Source organism: Salvelinus alpinus, chromosome 15 (assembly GCF_045679555.1).
Source record: "Salvelinus alpinus chromosome 15, SLU_Salpinus.1, whole genome shotgun sequence".
Classification (NCBI taxonomy): Eukaryota; Metazoa; Chordata; class Actinopteri; order Salmoniformes; family Salmonidae; genus Salvelinus; species Salvelinus alpinus.
The window spans coordinates 34,242,248-34,257,192 of NC_092100.1; the positions used below are offsets into that span (position 1 = coordinate 34,242,248).

General features: G+C 44.6%; 1 protein-coding gene across 2 annotated transcripts; it reads right to left on the reverse strand.

Annotated features, from left to right (window-relative positions):
- Window positions 1–3,430: 3,430 nt before the first annotated feature.
- On the reverse strand, window positions 3,431–9,453 carry LOC139540493 (protein TsetseEP-like). 2 transcript variants are annotated; one of them, XM_071344365.1, is made up of 2 exons: window positions 9,172–9,453; window positions 3,431–5,197 (listed from the first exon to the last, which is right to left on the reverse strand). In XM_071344365.1, the coding sequence occupies exon 2, from the start codon at window positions 5,188–5,190 to the stop codon at window positions 4,228–4,230; it is 963 nt and encodes a 320-aa protein (XP_071200466.1). In that variant the 5' UTR covers window positions 5,191–5,197; window positions 9,172–9,453; the 3' UTR covers window positions 3,431–4,227. The 2 variants fall into 2 exon arrangements, with proteins under 2 accessions (XP_071200466.1, XP_071200467.1); XM_071344366.1 differs by lacking the exon at window positions 9,172–9,453 and adding an exon at window positions 8,870–9,126.
- Between the last annotated feature and the right edge of the window lie 5,492 nt (window positions 9,454–14,945).

Genomic DNA, 14,945 nt, shown 5'->3' on the forward strand with positions numbered 1-14,945 from the left:
CTCTGGTGGACAAACATTCCTGCAGTCAGCATGCCAATTGCATACTCCCTCAACTTGAGACAACTGTATCATTGTGTTGTGTGACAAAACTGCACATTTTAGAGTGGCATTTTATTGTCCCGAGCACAAGGTGCACCTGTGTAATGATCATGCTGTTTAATCAGCTTCTTGATATGTCACACCTGTCAGGTGGATGGATTATCTAGGCAAAGGAGGAATGCCCACTATCAGGGATGTTAACAAGTTAGTGTACAACATTTGAGAGAAATAAGCTTTTTGTGCATATGAACATTTCTGGGATCTTTTATTTCAGCTCATGAAACATGGGACCAACGTTTAACGTTTATATTTTTGTTCAGTATAGATATTAGAGTTTGAGACAATTTTATGCAATCCATGACTATGGGTGTGTGAGTGTGGTTTAAACATACATGAAACATAGGAGTAAAAACAATAGCAGAAGCTCATACTTTTCTTACATGGATGAAACTGACAGTTTGTAAATGTCAAAGCTATTTGGAGTTTTACCAGCAATTGGACTTTGGTTCTGATCACTAGTGAGAAGAACCTGTTGAGTCAAACTTCTGTTCAACACTCCTGTGTTATATCGGAGGTTTATAAACTCAGAAATGTTTGACAATTATGATTTAAATTAGCTTATATTATGATTTCTGATAATCAGGAATCCCTGATTTGTTTTTTTACTTCAGAAAATGAATGAAGTGCTATTAGCGACCACCAGTCAGAGACTATATCATGAGCCTACATATGACTAGCTAGCTTTCACTATGTCTTCCTATTAAAATAGGCCAGTAGCCCTTCCCCTACTTCTGTGTGGTGACCACATCTCTGAGTGGAGAGTTCAGAGCCTGTGGAATGATAGGAATCACATCTGGAGAAGAACAGGCTGCTGGTCTGACTGTTATGTCTGGCAGATCTAGGATCAGACCTATGATGATGTTATCCTCCCCAAATCCTATCCTTAATCATCATGGATGAAACACAAAACTGACCAATGGGAGTGTATGTGTGTGTGGCCACAAATTCTGTCCTTGAGCTGTTCTTGTTAATTAATGTTCTGTATTATGTCATGTTTCATGTTTTGTGTGGACCCCAGGAAGAATAGCTGCTGCTTTCGCAACAGCTTATGGGGTTCCTAATAAAATACCAAAATACCCTCACTGACCTAGTCTTCACTGTCATAAGGGAGAGACTGGGGGAGCGATGTGGGGTTTATTCAGTGAGTACTGTGAATAGAGCTGACCAGATTCTTGATTCTACATTAAAAACAATTATATTGGTTCTACACTATACATGTCTTATTTATTTTTTCACCCCCTTTTTCTCCCCAATTTCAATCTTGTCTTGTCACTGCAACTCCCCAACGGACTCGGGACAGGCCAAGGTCAAGTCATGCGTCCTCCGAAACATAACCTGCCGAACTGCACTTCTTAACACCCGCCCGCTAAACCTGGAAGCCAGCTTCACCAATGTGTTGGAGGAAACACCACTCAACTGACGACTGCAGTCAGCCTGCAGGCCCCCGGCCTGCCACAAGGAGTCGTTATTGCATGACAAGCCAAGTAAAGCCCCCCCTGGCCAGAATCTCCTCTAACCCAGACAGCACTGGCCCTATGGCCGGTGGTAACACAGCCTGGGATCAAACCCGGGTCTGTAGTGACGGTCTTAGACCGCTGCGCCACTCGGGAGGCCCCTACACTATACATTTCCATTAGTAATACTACATCCTCCCTGAGATTTATGAGTAAGTGGACTGGTATGTCAGTATGTGGCCAAACTAGACAGGACAGAAGTATTTGCACATTTGAACTACAATTTGAACAGTAAACTCAAACCTTAACTGCAGAACAAGCAGATGATGTACTACATGCTCATCAGTTTTGACACCTTTGACCTTTCTAGCGTAGTCATCTAATGACTACTGTATAGAAGCACTGGGAGGAGCATGTAGTAAATCAGCTCATACAATATTGCATCTGAAACGTTCTGAACATTTCAACCCACTGAATACATCCATGATGGAAGTTGAGTTGTGTCTCAGAGTGGGGGGGTGGGAGGGTGTAGGGAAGTTCTATGAGTTTATGAGCAGATTTCCCATGCTGCACTCTAGCACAGTCACACTGGAGACCACTGACCTAGACCCCCTGAAACTCCCTTTCTTCCACCTCTCTTCCCTTCTCTCCCTCTTCACTTTTCTCCCAACCTTCATCCTTCCTTTCCTCTCCCCACCTTCATCCTTCCTTTCCTCTCCCCTTTTCCTTGTCTTACCCATTCTGTCAGTGTCTTCCTTTCTCTCCCACCCCCCTTTATCAGCCCTTTCCTCCCATGTCCCTCCCCTTCCCTCTCTCCACTCCCACATTCAACCGCCAATTCACTCTGTGAGAGCGCTCGGTCTCCCTCTATATGCATACATGCTTCCGCAGCGTGTATGTGGGTTGGAATAACAGTGTGTGTTGAGGGAGAGTGGGAACTCCCTGAGCAGTGATCAGGATGAGCAGGAGGGGCAAGAGGGGTTCCATGAGCGCAGAAACCCATTCATGCTTCCCACATGCTGTATTGGCCATGGATCTTAAAGGCCCAGGGCAGTCAAAAATGTGATTTTCCTGTGTTTCATATATTTCCACACTATGAGGTTAGAATAATACTGTGATAATGCCCTTTTAATGTAAGAGCTGTTTGTGAAGTCCACCTGAAATTTCAGCCTGTTTTAAGTGGGAGCTAGTTTTGGCCTTCCATGGTGACATCACCAAGCAGTAAATTAGTTAGACCAATAAGACAGTTCCAAACCTCTGCCAAGAACAGAACATTTTCTGTTTTTCCCTCCCCACTCACATACTGTCCTAGCGTTGCTTTACTAAGAATGTTCATTCCACCAATTCTAGTTCTATGCTTGCAGTAGTTCCCTCCTACATACCTACAGGGACATGAGCCATAAGGAAATGGTTATGAACAACCAAGGGCTCTATTCACGCAAAACCATTATCTATTTGTTTCTGGGGCAGAAAATGTTTTTTTGCATAGTGAAAGAGTGTACTGGAGCATAGAAGGTACTTGATGCACTGCTCAAGTAGTCATTCATCTAAATGCAAGTGTTCAAATAGAAATGTAATGTAGCCCTCAACTGATGGTCTGTCATTATGTAGAGAATTATTTCACTCCTTACTTTACCTCTTGATTTCCTGATCTCTGTATTGATGTTTAGGGATTGAAATTGACTCACTAAGGTAATCTTATTTGCTGATGTTCTTGGTTGTGCTGAGCCATATCTCTGCAGCATTAGTGGCAGCACATAAACCTCTGAAAACAGCCTTAATATAAAATGTCAGTCTTGGAAACATTGCACTTGCAGCCCTCAGCCTATTTAAAGAGTAAAAACCACATTAGAAAAGAATGAAAACAAAGAATAATATTCAAGGTGGGAAAATCTTATTTTATTTTCACAACCAGACCATCACCTTTAATAGATTCCTCCAAACCACTTCTCACCATCGAGAAAATATAATAAGGTCACCTCCGTTTCAGAGTTAAAGAGGAAGGATTGTGAGAGTCCAAGTATGAATGTACATCATAGCATGTAGGCCGATTTCAAACGTTGTTACAATTCATCAGGTGTACACACCAAGGCAAACGTCTTGTCATACATAGTTACCATATATAGTTACTGTAAGTGTTCTGCTATGCAGTGTTACGTCTATATGGCTCAGAGGGCGATGATGGTTACTCACTCTCCTGCCCTGGCCACCCATCACCACATCCCTTTAGTCAACCTACACTCAGAAAGAAAGGCACGTCTGTATTACCTGGGGTCTAATCATTAATCCAAAACGTTTCGCAACGGAAACTAGAATTTCTTTTGGAAAATTCAGGTAGGTCCCACCCAGTTTCATTCCGTTTGCGTACGCTTGGTTCTGTTTGGTTCCTAGTGAATACATCCCAGGTCTCAGATTATCTGAGTGCTACTTCACGGTCTCCTTAAGCTGCTTAGTTTTCCCTTTAGCCTTCTCAGATCAAAGTTGTATTATTTTTTTTATTATTTTTTTTCTGCTGCGTCTGCCTTTTTTAGAACGTCATTGTCCTGTTTTTTCTTCTTTTTTTTTGTTTTTATTTTCTCCGGCCATCTCATATCAGCTCAGTGGACACGTCACCTTCAAGAATGTCATCTGCTATGACGTCATTGACCATGATGTCATCGGCCGTCAGGTCTAACTAAGTGCTTGAAGAGTCTGCTTTGCTCAGCTCGCTGCCCATGACATCACACAGAAGCTTCTCCGCCATGATGGCTGGCTTCTCCGGGGATTCTTTGGACTCTTCTGGGACGGAGACAGAATTCCAGGCAGCCTTTACGTCGTCATAGCATTCTGCATCCCCCAGGTCTGTGGCAGATCTGTGGGAGGGGGGAGCATCAGGGACACCCAGGTCCAGAGGGGCGGGGGAGAGGAAGGGCTCTGGAATGACTGGCTGTAGGAGGAACTCCTGGGAGATGTTTGGCTCTGGGACAGCCTCCTGTTCTATGACGACTGGCTTTGGCTCTGGGACGACTGGCTTTGGCTCTGGGACGACTGGCTTTGGCTCTGGGACGACTGGCTTTGGCTCTGGGACGACTGGCTTTGGCTCTGGGACGACTGGCTTTGGCTCTGGGACGACTGGCTTTGGCTCTGGGACGACTGGCTTTGGCTCTGGGACGACTGGCTTTGGCTCTGGGACGACTGGCTTTGGCTCTGGGACGACTGGCTTTGGCTCTGGGACGACTGGCTTTGGCTCTGGGACGACTGGCTTTGGCTCTGGGACGACTGGCTTTGGCTCTGGGACGACTGGCTTTGGCTCTGGGACGACTGGCTTTGGCTCTGGGACGACTGGCACTGGTTTGCTGACTGACACCAGGGGCTCGGGTTCAGGCGGTGCTGGGGCCGGCTCTGGTGCAAGGTCTACCAGTGGGGCGCTCACCGGCTCCTCCAATGGGGGCTCCGTCTCTGGCTGCTTGGAGGGCTCTGGCTCAGCCTCCTGTACTGGTGCTGGCACTGATTCTACTACTGGTTCAGTCGCCTCTGCAACCACCACTGGCTCATCAGCTACTGCCTCCACCACAGCTTCCTGCGTGTCGATTGCCTTCTCTGCAGCCTTCTGCTCGGCTGGTGCGGTATCCCGTCTCCTGCTGATCTTGTTTCCCATGGTGCACCTGGAGACAATGAGACGGGCAGAGTGAGAGAGACACCTCAACTATGAGGAGAGGGCCCGACAGCGAGCATATCAGGAGAGGGGGTAAAGGCCATTTGCACACCCAAACTTTGCACTGAGATAAACAACTGGGACAACAAGTCCTGCTTCCTAAGGGTGGCTGTATCATCACCTGTCTATTTACATGTATGTTACAGGTTTAACAGGTCTGGTGAATCAGTAATCTAAAGAATCATATTTAGTTTGTTGTCTTGGGACTTGACACATGAGCTAATGAACTCAACAATGGATAAAATACATTCACCTTTCAGTCACAGCTATTAGGTTGTGTGTGCTGGACTTTTCCCTGACCTTGTGCCTTGTTTGATTTTCCCAGCACCAGTGCCCAGTTTGGATGTGCTTATTGACTTAGTACGCCATAAATCACAGGCATCAGTGAGAGCAAGTAAACTAACTGTGGAAATTAGTGATGCACCGATATTACATTTTTGGTCGATACAGATATCTGACATATTCCTTTCCAAAACAAAAACCTGATACCGATAACCGATATTTAAAATTTTAGCAGCCTTTTAAGCATTCTAGTACTGTTAAATAATTAACACACACATGGACGCAGTCTAAGGCACTGCATCTCAGTGCAAGAGGCGACACCACAGTCCCTGGTTCGATTCCAGGCTGTATCACATCCGGCCGTGATTGGGAGTCCCATAGGGCGACGCACAATTGGCCCAGCATCAACCGGGTTTGGCCGCGGTAGGCCGTCTTTGTAAATAAGAATTTGTTTTTAACTGACTTACCAAGTAGAGGTTACACACACACACTGACCAAAAAGTTATTTTGTTGGCATTTACGCATGTCCCCATTACCAGTAAAACATCATCAAATTTCTTTCACTTACTTGCTGTGCTGTTTCATTGTTCATTTGTTTCATCCTCAACCAGGATTTCTACGGAACGCCGTTTGGGTCTTTGCCACGGAACGCCGTTTGGGTCTTTGCCACGGAACGCCGCTTGGGTCTTTGCCACGGAACGCCGCTTGGGTCTTTGCCACGGAACGCCGCTTGGGTCTTTGCCACGGAACGCCGCTTGGGTCTTTGCCACGGAACGCCGCTTGGGTCTTTGCCACGGAACGCCGCTTGGGTCTTTGCCACGGAACGCCGCTTGGGTCTTTGCCACGGAACGCCGTTTGGGTCTTTGCCACGGAACGCCGTTTGGGTCTTTGCCACGGAACGCCGTTTGGGTCTTTGCCACGGAACGCCGTTTGGGTCTTTGCCACGGAACGCCGTTTGGGTCCACTATTGTGCCTAATCCTTATTGTGGCTAGCTTCACAACACAACCAAGTCTGGTCGAACCTCACTAGCCAGATGAAGCTAGCTGGCTGCTTATAACGTTAGCTTTGGGCAACAGGGTTAAGTAGCTGGATAGCTATTTATTGTCATTAACTGAAGTTCAATTTCAATAGGCGAACAAAAAGTGGCAACCTAGCTAATACTTACTCACAAGGATTCCTAAATCATTGCTACAAATAATGAAAATGACTACAGTTTCTAGTGGTCATTGTTATCAGGCTGGTTGTATTGGTGCTAGCTAGGTACAAAGCTAAAGCTAGCTACCCCAGAAGTTGCGGTCAAACAAATGATGCTTTATTACCAACGCGGTATTGCAAACACATCTTTTGTGGCCGGTGTGTGCAGACTTTAAAAAAAAGCTTTGACAGTGCTACTGTATCTTTTTTGAAACACAAAGACCCAAACGGCGTTCCATAGTATGCATGTCTTGAAGCTAATAGCAGTTACGCTATTACTGTGTAACTCCGGAAGGGCAACATCTGAAAAATAACGCACTTGGTAGTGTGTACCGGTGCTCGACCAGTCGGCGAACCCACGACAGAGAACAGTTGATTGTCAAGGGCAAGGAATCCCATTATCTTGGCTTTAATGGATTTCGCCTTTTGAGCTGTCTCGCTGAAATGTTCTTACCAATTTCAAATGACTGCTCGACTTGTTGACTGCTCGATCCCCACAGCAGACATTGTGAGCTAGGTTAAAAATGTGGTGTTGCACATGTAGCGCAAAATGTAATTACGGCATGTACCTACATTATATTAGGTATGCACGTCAGCTTTGACATCTGTTTTTCACATCGGCACTTTTAGCTAATATTGGCCGATTCCGATATGTTCACCGATATATTGTGCATCCCTAGTGGAAATAAGTGTTTGGTTACCAACTGAACACCGCTCTCATCGCCACAAGCTAAACCAGTGAGGAGAAGGTGTAGAGTGTAATATCTGAGTCAACTTGTCTTATGCTGCCAGGGGTGGGAGGATACAGCATTTAGTCTACTTCTCAAAGTGGTTTATCTGCTCTGTCACCAACAATGAACTGTGGATTTCGAGTTGGCTTATCATCATCTAACCATGGTGAGACTTGTCCCTGATGAACCAGTAATGTGACAGCCACGTCAGAATTATTTACACCACTGGCAGTTGCATTATCATTCTATTGTATGTGGTATGATTAGTGTGAACTGTCCATGTCACTGAACTTCTGAGGAATCCTTTGTTTCTACATGCATTTTTGGACTTATAAATATCATTCATTTTATATACCCACTGATTCTTAAAGAACATAACTTATAAATGCCTCATGAGGTTAGTTCAACTGTCATACACCATCAGAACCCAAAACACAAGCTTGTTTTACTTCAATGTTTGTAAACAAACACTGTTTAGCCTAAAAACATGGTTAAAACTATCCTTTTGATATCATGGATGGTCATCAGTCCTTACATCCCCAGCCCATTCTATGAATTTGAGAGTGGTTTCATTTCTCCAGGCCCATCTCTAAGGTTCGTACCAAAACACAGGTGGGGTGACCTTTGTTATTATTTCAATTAAGGATTCTAGCTTTAACCTATCCAATCCCTTCACAAATTATCCATGTGCATTTACTTCAAACAACTTCACTATTCTGCAAGTGGTTGATGCAATTCAGCAGATACAAAAATGGTAAACTACTATGTTTAAATATTGGGATCATACTTAGGGGAATTTCACCAACCAAGTTGTGCTACACAGGTTAAGAGGCACTATTGACCTGGATGCATTGGAACATAATGTTCCTTCCCGTGCAGGATCCCTTCCCGTGCAGGATCACGTGTCCGCTCTATGGAGCGTATAGTGTCGTCGTCCCCCCCCCCCCCCCAGGGGTGGGCGCGCCGAGCTGCAAGCGCACGTGCGTGGTATGTAGGCTACATGTCCATGGGCACCGCGGGTGCATGCGACGATTTAAAACAATCCTCGAAAACGCGTTGGAGTCAAACTATGCGCGACGAAGAAACGATCGATTCACACACTGCCACACACTTGTTTTCCGCTCCAAATAAAGTACACGACGGATGCGCAAACGGTGAAATTGATTGTCTCAAATAAATGCGCGCAGTAAGATTAATTGGGGTTTATACCGTTAAATATTTGTCAAACTGAACATGCACAAAAGCCACTTAAGTTAATCAAAGTTATTGATGACCATCAATGTTTCTCTTAAGGTAATCTCATTAAGCTAATTACCACCCAAATCACACCTTCCTCCAGCTGCTGTTTACTAGGCAGCACAAAAATGGGTCCCAGTCCGACATCGTCTACACACAGACAGCCCTCTAAACTCACCCATCACCAAAGTAACCCGCACACCGCACTGAGACATCCACCGCTGCGCATAATCATACAACAAATTAGCATTAATCAACGGGGAATGAGCGGACCTTGTGTTCGGGAGATGAAATTGAACAGAGAAAGAACAAAAGAGAGCTGATGAGGTAGGCGGGGTCGCCGATTACTGAACAAGCTGCAACAGCCTCGAGTGAAAAACACTTACATAAAACGTCAGGCTAATTGAAAAATAACAAAAAATACATAAATAATGACTTTTCTACATTATAGAGTGCAGTGTAGAGAATATATTTACCAACCTTGGTAACGGAATTAAAACGCGAATTGAAGCCGTGCTAGAGAGCGGGGAGTTCTTCTTGCGCTCTCACGACTTGGCGAGGCATGCACAGACTGACAGAGAAGGGGAGGAAAGTTTGGACAGAGGTTTAGTCGGTGTTGTCTGGGATGTCAGTATTTGTGCGCGCGCCCACTGTCGCTCGTACGCCCGGAGACTGTGACCATGTTCCAACAGATAAATGTATCCTTCCTTCCCTCCATCCTTCCTTCCTTATTTCATCCCTACCTTCCACTCCTTCTTGAATGGTCCACTGGTCTGGATGTATGAAAGCAATAAAGTGGAATCTTTCCTTTCACCTGGCCAATCATTTGAGATCAGTGATTTCTTCTGGGAGCTGTTGTAAGGATGCTGTATAAAAGTATTGTAAGAACTATATATGTTGTTTTTTCTCTCAAATAGACAACCTCCTCCTAATGAATGTGATGGAGTGGGCACTAGGCAGTGCATTTTCTTTCTAGCCTCTAGTTTTGCTGAAGGCTTACTGTAAATAGCTTAGGGTATTGAAAATCAATACATTTACTGGGATGTTTGTCTCCCTCAATTTTTCAATTGTCAATTTAAGGGGCCTTATTGGCATGGGAAACATATGTTTACATTGCCAAAGCAAGTGAAATAGATAATAAACAAAAGTGAAATAAACAAGAAAAAATTTGTCATTGTTGTTCATTTTCTTAGGTTGTCTGCTTGAAATGTTTAGATTTTAAAGGGAAGCTGAGAGGTCAAATATACTGTTTAGGTTTTCTACTACCAAGTTTACACCTTCACTATTACAGTGAAACGTTTTGTCCAGGTAGTTGTCTAAAAGGGATTTAATTTGTTGTTGCAAATAGTTTTTTGGTAGGTTTCCACACTACTTTCCTTCCATCTATAGCATTTCTTAATATTATTCAGTTCCTTTGGCTTTGATGCCTCATGATTGAGTATTGCTCAGACTATGATCTGATAGGGGTGTCATTGGGTTGACTGTGAACACTGTGAGAGTCTACAGTACTACTGCCAAGAGATGAGCTATATGTGTACCTACTGTAGGAGTCCCCTCGAAGCCTACCATTGACTATGTACATACCCAGCATGCGATAGAGCTGCAGGAGTTGTGACCCTTTTTTGTTGGTTATGTTGTCGTAGTTGTGCCTAGGGGGGCATATGGGGGAGGGAATGCTGTCACCTCCAGGTAGATGTTTGTCCCCCTGTGTGCTGAGGGTTCTTGTCCAAATTAGCATACCCCCCGAGTCCCTTCCCTGTTTCACACCTGGTAGTTTGGGGAATGAGACTACCAGCTCTCTGTAACCTAGAGGGCAACCAGTGGGTCCCTCTCCTCTATACCATGTTTCGTGTAGGATGACAATGTCTGTATTTCTGATTTATTTGGTGATGTCCAGGTTCCTGCTCTTTAGGCCAAAGGCAGATGACCTCAGGCCTTGGATATTCCAGGATGAGATAGTGAAGGCTTTGTGTTCCTTAATGTGTCCAATGTTGTTAGTCATGTGGTTTGGCCTCAGACCAGTAAGTCTGAGCAGAGCCTGCTTAGCATCTGGTACATGCCATTGGCTTGGGCTAGTGTAAGAGTGGGGGTTGGGCCTGTTTGCCTGTTCACGGCCTGAGTGTATGTGTGACTTTCATGTTGAGGCCCTCTTTGCGGGAGTGGGGGGCATGGGGTGGGCAGGAGGGGCATAGGTCTGATCTGAGGGGGCCTATATGAGGTGTGGGCATGGTTGGTTTGGGGGGTATTGATTGGTTGGGGTGGGGGTGTGGATGTGGCTGGTGGTGCTGTGGTCTGGATGTAGGTCCTCTCAGCGTGGGTCCTCTATGTGTAGGTCTCTCTCTCTCTCGCTCCTCTCTCTCGCCCCTCTCTCTCTCTCTTTCTCGCTGCTCTCGCTCTCTGTCTCTAGCCTCCTCACACATTTAGGACATGGGTTTCAGAAGTTGGTTTGGCCTGTCTCCTGGCGAGCAGTGAAGCTATTGCAGGAGATTTTTCACCGAATGGAATGAATGAAACATAAACATTTTGGCTGACTTGTAATACCCTGGAATGATTGGTCTGAGTTGACAACACTAATGCTCCAGTGCTGTATTTACTATAGTTTGGCCCAGTGTGGTTGGCCCTAACTATCAGAGACATTTGCAGAATATGACCAACAGGTTTAAGCCCAGGTCATCTGAGCACCACAACACTGTGTAGCTCACTGAGCTAAGCCACCATTACCTTGGGGGAGCTAACACAAGTCTTCAGGTCTGAAACAATTTTACTCATCATACGACGTGGTTCACCAAAACACCTTTGTTACATACACTATGTTAGACACCAGTGGTTCTGGTTGCAGGGTGGGTAAGTTTTGTATGTTAGTGCTGTGCCTCTAAGTGAGCGTACCAGAAGATTGCCCTGAACACACGAGGCCTGCCTTCCTGATACAAAGTACACTCAATCACAATCTAACTTCCTGTTTGTCCTGGTATCTATTTCCTGGTTCTAGAAGATGGTTAACTTGTTATCAGAGAGGAAGAGGTGAAGTGAGGGGGTTATCTCTTGCCAAAATAATGCCAATGTGTTTCTATCGACTTAAGCAGACCTACGCTTGCTGCCTGCCGGGACAACGACTACCATTGTTAGGGCAGAGACTCCAGGGCTGCCATATTACTATGGCTGACCCAGTAAAGCAATACATTTCACTGCACCTATCCGGAGTATGTGTAAAAAAAAAACGGTTTATTTTTCATTTTATTATGAGCACCTTCTTATTATATACAGATCTGTTATCATGTCTGAATGAAAACATGGAAACTGGTAGCAATATCTATTTCCTTGTGCAATAATGTGGTTACTGCAGTAAGGTTAATCATCAGCTCCCATCCTCACACCTTTTACTCAGTATCCATGACTTACAGTCCTCACCATATGTATGCTGAACAAAAATATAAATGCAACATGCAACAATTTCAATTATTTTACTGAGTTACAGTTCATATAAGGAAATCAGTCAATTGAAATAAATTCATTAGGCCCCACTTTATGGATTTCACATGACTGGGCTGGGCCTGGAAGGACTTTGAAGCCAGGCCCACCCACTGGGGAGCTGGGCCAGCCAATCCCCACAAAAGGTCTTTATTACAGACAGAAATACTCCTCAGTTTCATCAGCTGTCCGGGTTGCTGGTCTCAGACGATACCGCAGCTGAAGAAACCGGATGTAGAGGTCCTGGCCTACGTGGTCTGCGTTTGTGATGCCGGTTGCACGTACTGCCAAATTCTCTAAAGCGATGTTGGAGGCGGCTTATGGTAGAGAAAGGAACATTACATTCTCTGGCAACAATTCTCATGGACATTACTGCAGTCAGCATGCCAATTGCATGCTCCCTCAAAACTTGAGACATCTGTGGCATTGCGTTGTGTGACAAAACTGCACATTTTAGAGTGGCCTTTTATTGTCCCCAGCACAAGTTGCACCTGTGTAATAATCATGCTGTTTAATCAGCTTCTTGATATTCCACACCTGTTAGGTGGATGGATTATCTTGGCAAAGGAGAAATGCTCAGTAAGAGGGATGAAAACAAATTGGTGCACAACATGTGAGAGAAATAATGTTTTTGTGAGTATGGATGGGGGAACTTTTATTTCATGGGACCAACACTTTACATGTTGCGTTTATATTTTCGTTCAGTATAGATATTAGTTTGATACAATTTTATGCAATGCATGACTATGGGTGTGTGAGTGTGGTTTAAACATGCATGAAACATAGGAGACTGAATGGGAGAAGAAAAGGTATATGAAAGTGCATAGTAAAAACAACAGTAAAAACGACCGCAGGAGCTCATACTTTTCTTACATGGAGGAAACTGACAGTTTGTAAATGTCAAAGCTATTTGGAGCTTTACCAGCAATTGGACTTAGGTTCTGATCATTAGTGAGATGAACATGTCGAGTCAAACTTCCGTTCAACACTCCTGTGCTATCTGGGAGGCTTCTGATCTCAGAACTGTTTTACAATTATGATTTCAATTATATTCATATTCGAGTATTTCTGATAACCAGGATTTGCCCCTTTTTATTTTACTTCAGAAAACTAATAGTCAGAGACTATACCATGAGCCTACATATGACTCTAGCTAGCTTTCACTATGTCTTCCTATTCCTATTCCAATATGTCTTTCTTAAGTCTTCGAAAGCCAAGTTAACAAACAGATTACCGACCATTTCGAATCCCACCGTACCTTCTCCGCTATGCAATCTGGTTTCCGAGCTGGTCATGGGTGCACCTCAGCCACGCTCAAGGTCCTAAACGATATCATAACCGCCATCGATAAAAGACAATACTGTGCAGCCATATTTATCGACCTGTCCAAGGCTTTCGACTCTGTCAATCAATGCCTTCTTATTGGCAGACTCAACAGCCTTGGTTTCTCAAATGAGTGCCTCACCTGGTTCACCAACTACTACTCAGATAGAGTTCAGTGTGTCAAATCGGAGGGCCTGTTGTCCGGACCTCTGGCAGGCTCTATGGGGGTGTCACAGGGTTCAATTCTCGGGCCGACTCTCTTCTCTGTATACATCAATGATGTCGCTTTTGCTACTGGTGATTCTCTGATTCTCTGATCTATCTTTACGCAGACGACACCATTCTGTATACTTCTGGCCCATCTTTGGACACTGTTAACAAACCTCCAGACGAGCTTCAATGCCATACAACACTCCTTCCGTGGCCTCCAACCGCTCTTAATTAAATGCAAGCAAAACTAAATGCTTCGAGCATCACTACTCTGGACAGTTCTGACTTAGAATATGTGGGCAACTATAAATACCTAGGTGTCTGTTTAGACTAAACTTTTTTCCAGACTCACATTAAGAATCTCTAATCCAAAATTAAATCTAGAATTGGCTTCCTATTTCACAACCAAGCCTCCTTCACTCATGCTGCCAAACATACCCTCTTAAACTGACTATCCTACCGATCCTTGACTTCGGCGATGTCATTTACAAAATAGCCTCCAACACTCTACTCAGCAAATTGGATGTAGTCTATCACAGCGCCATCCGTTTTGTCACCAAAGCCCCATATACTACACACCACTGCGACCTGTATGCTCTCGTTGGCTGGCCCTCGCTTCATATTCGTCGCCAAACCCACTGGCTCCAGGTCATCTATAAGTCTTTGCTAGGTAAAGCCACAGCCTTATCTCAGCTCACTGGTCATCATAGCAGCACCCACCCGCAGCATGCGCTCCAGCAGGTATATTTCACTTGTCACCCCCAAAGTCAATTCCTCCTTTGGTCGCCTTTCCTTCCACTTCTCTGCTCCCAATGACTGGAACGAATTGCAAAAATCACTAATGCTGGAGACTTACGTATATCTCCCTCACTAACTTTAAGCATCAGCTGTCAGAGCAGCTTACTGATCATTGCACCTGTACATAGCCCATCTGTAAATAGCCCACCCAACTACCTCATCCCCATGTTGTTATTTATTTTTTGCTCCTTTGCACCCCAGTATCTCTACTTGCACATTCATCTTCTGCACATCTATCACTCTAGTGTTTAATTGCTAAACTGTAATTATGTCGCCACTATGGCCTATTTATTGTCTTACCTCCCTAATCTTACTTTGCACACACTGTATATAGACTTTTCTATTGTGTTATTGACTTTATGTTTGTTTATCCCATGTGTAACTCGGTGTTGTTTGTGTCACACTGCTTTGCTCTATCTTGGCCAGGTCGCAGTTGTAAATGAGAACTTGTTCTC

Bases quoted from the DNA above. Each gene is read 5' to 3' on its own strand.
- LOC139540493 (XM_071344365.1), bottom strand. From the start codon at position 5,190: ATGGGAAACAAGATCAGCAGGAGACGGGATACCGCACCAGCCGAGCAG.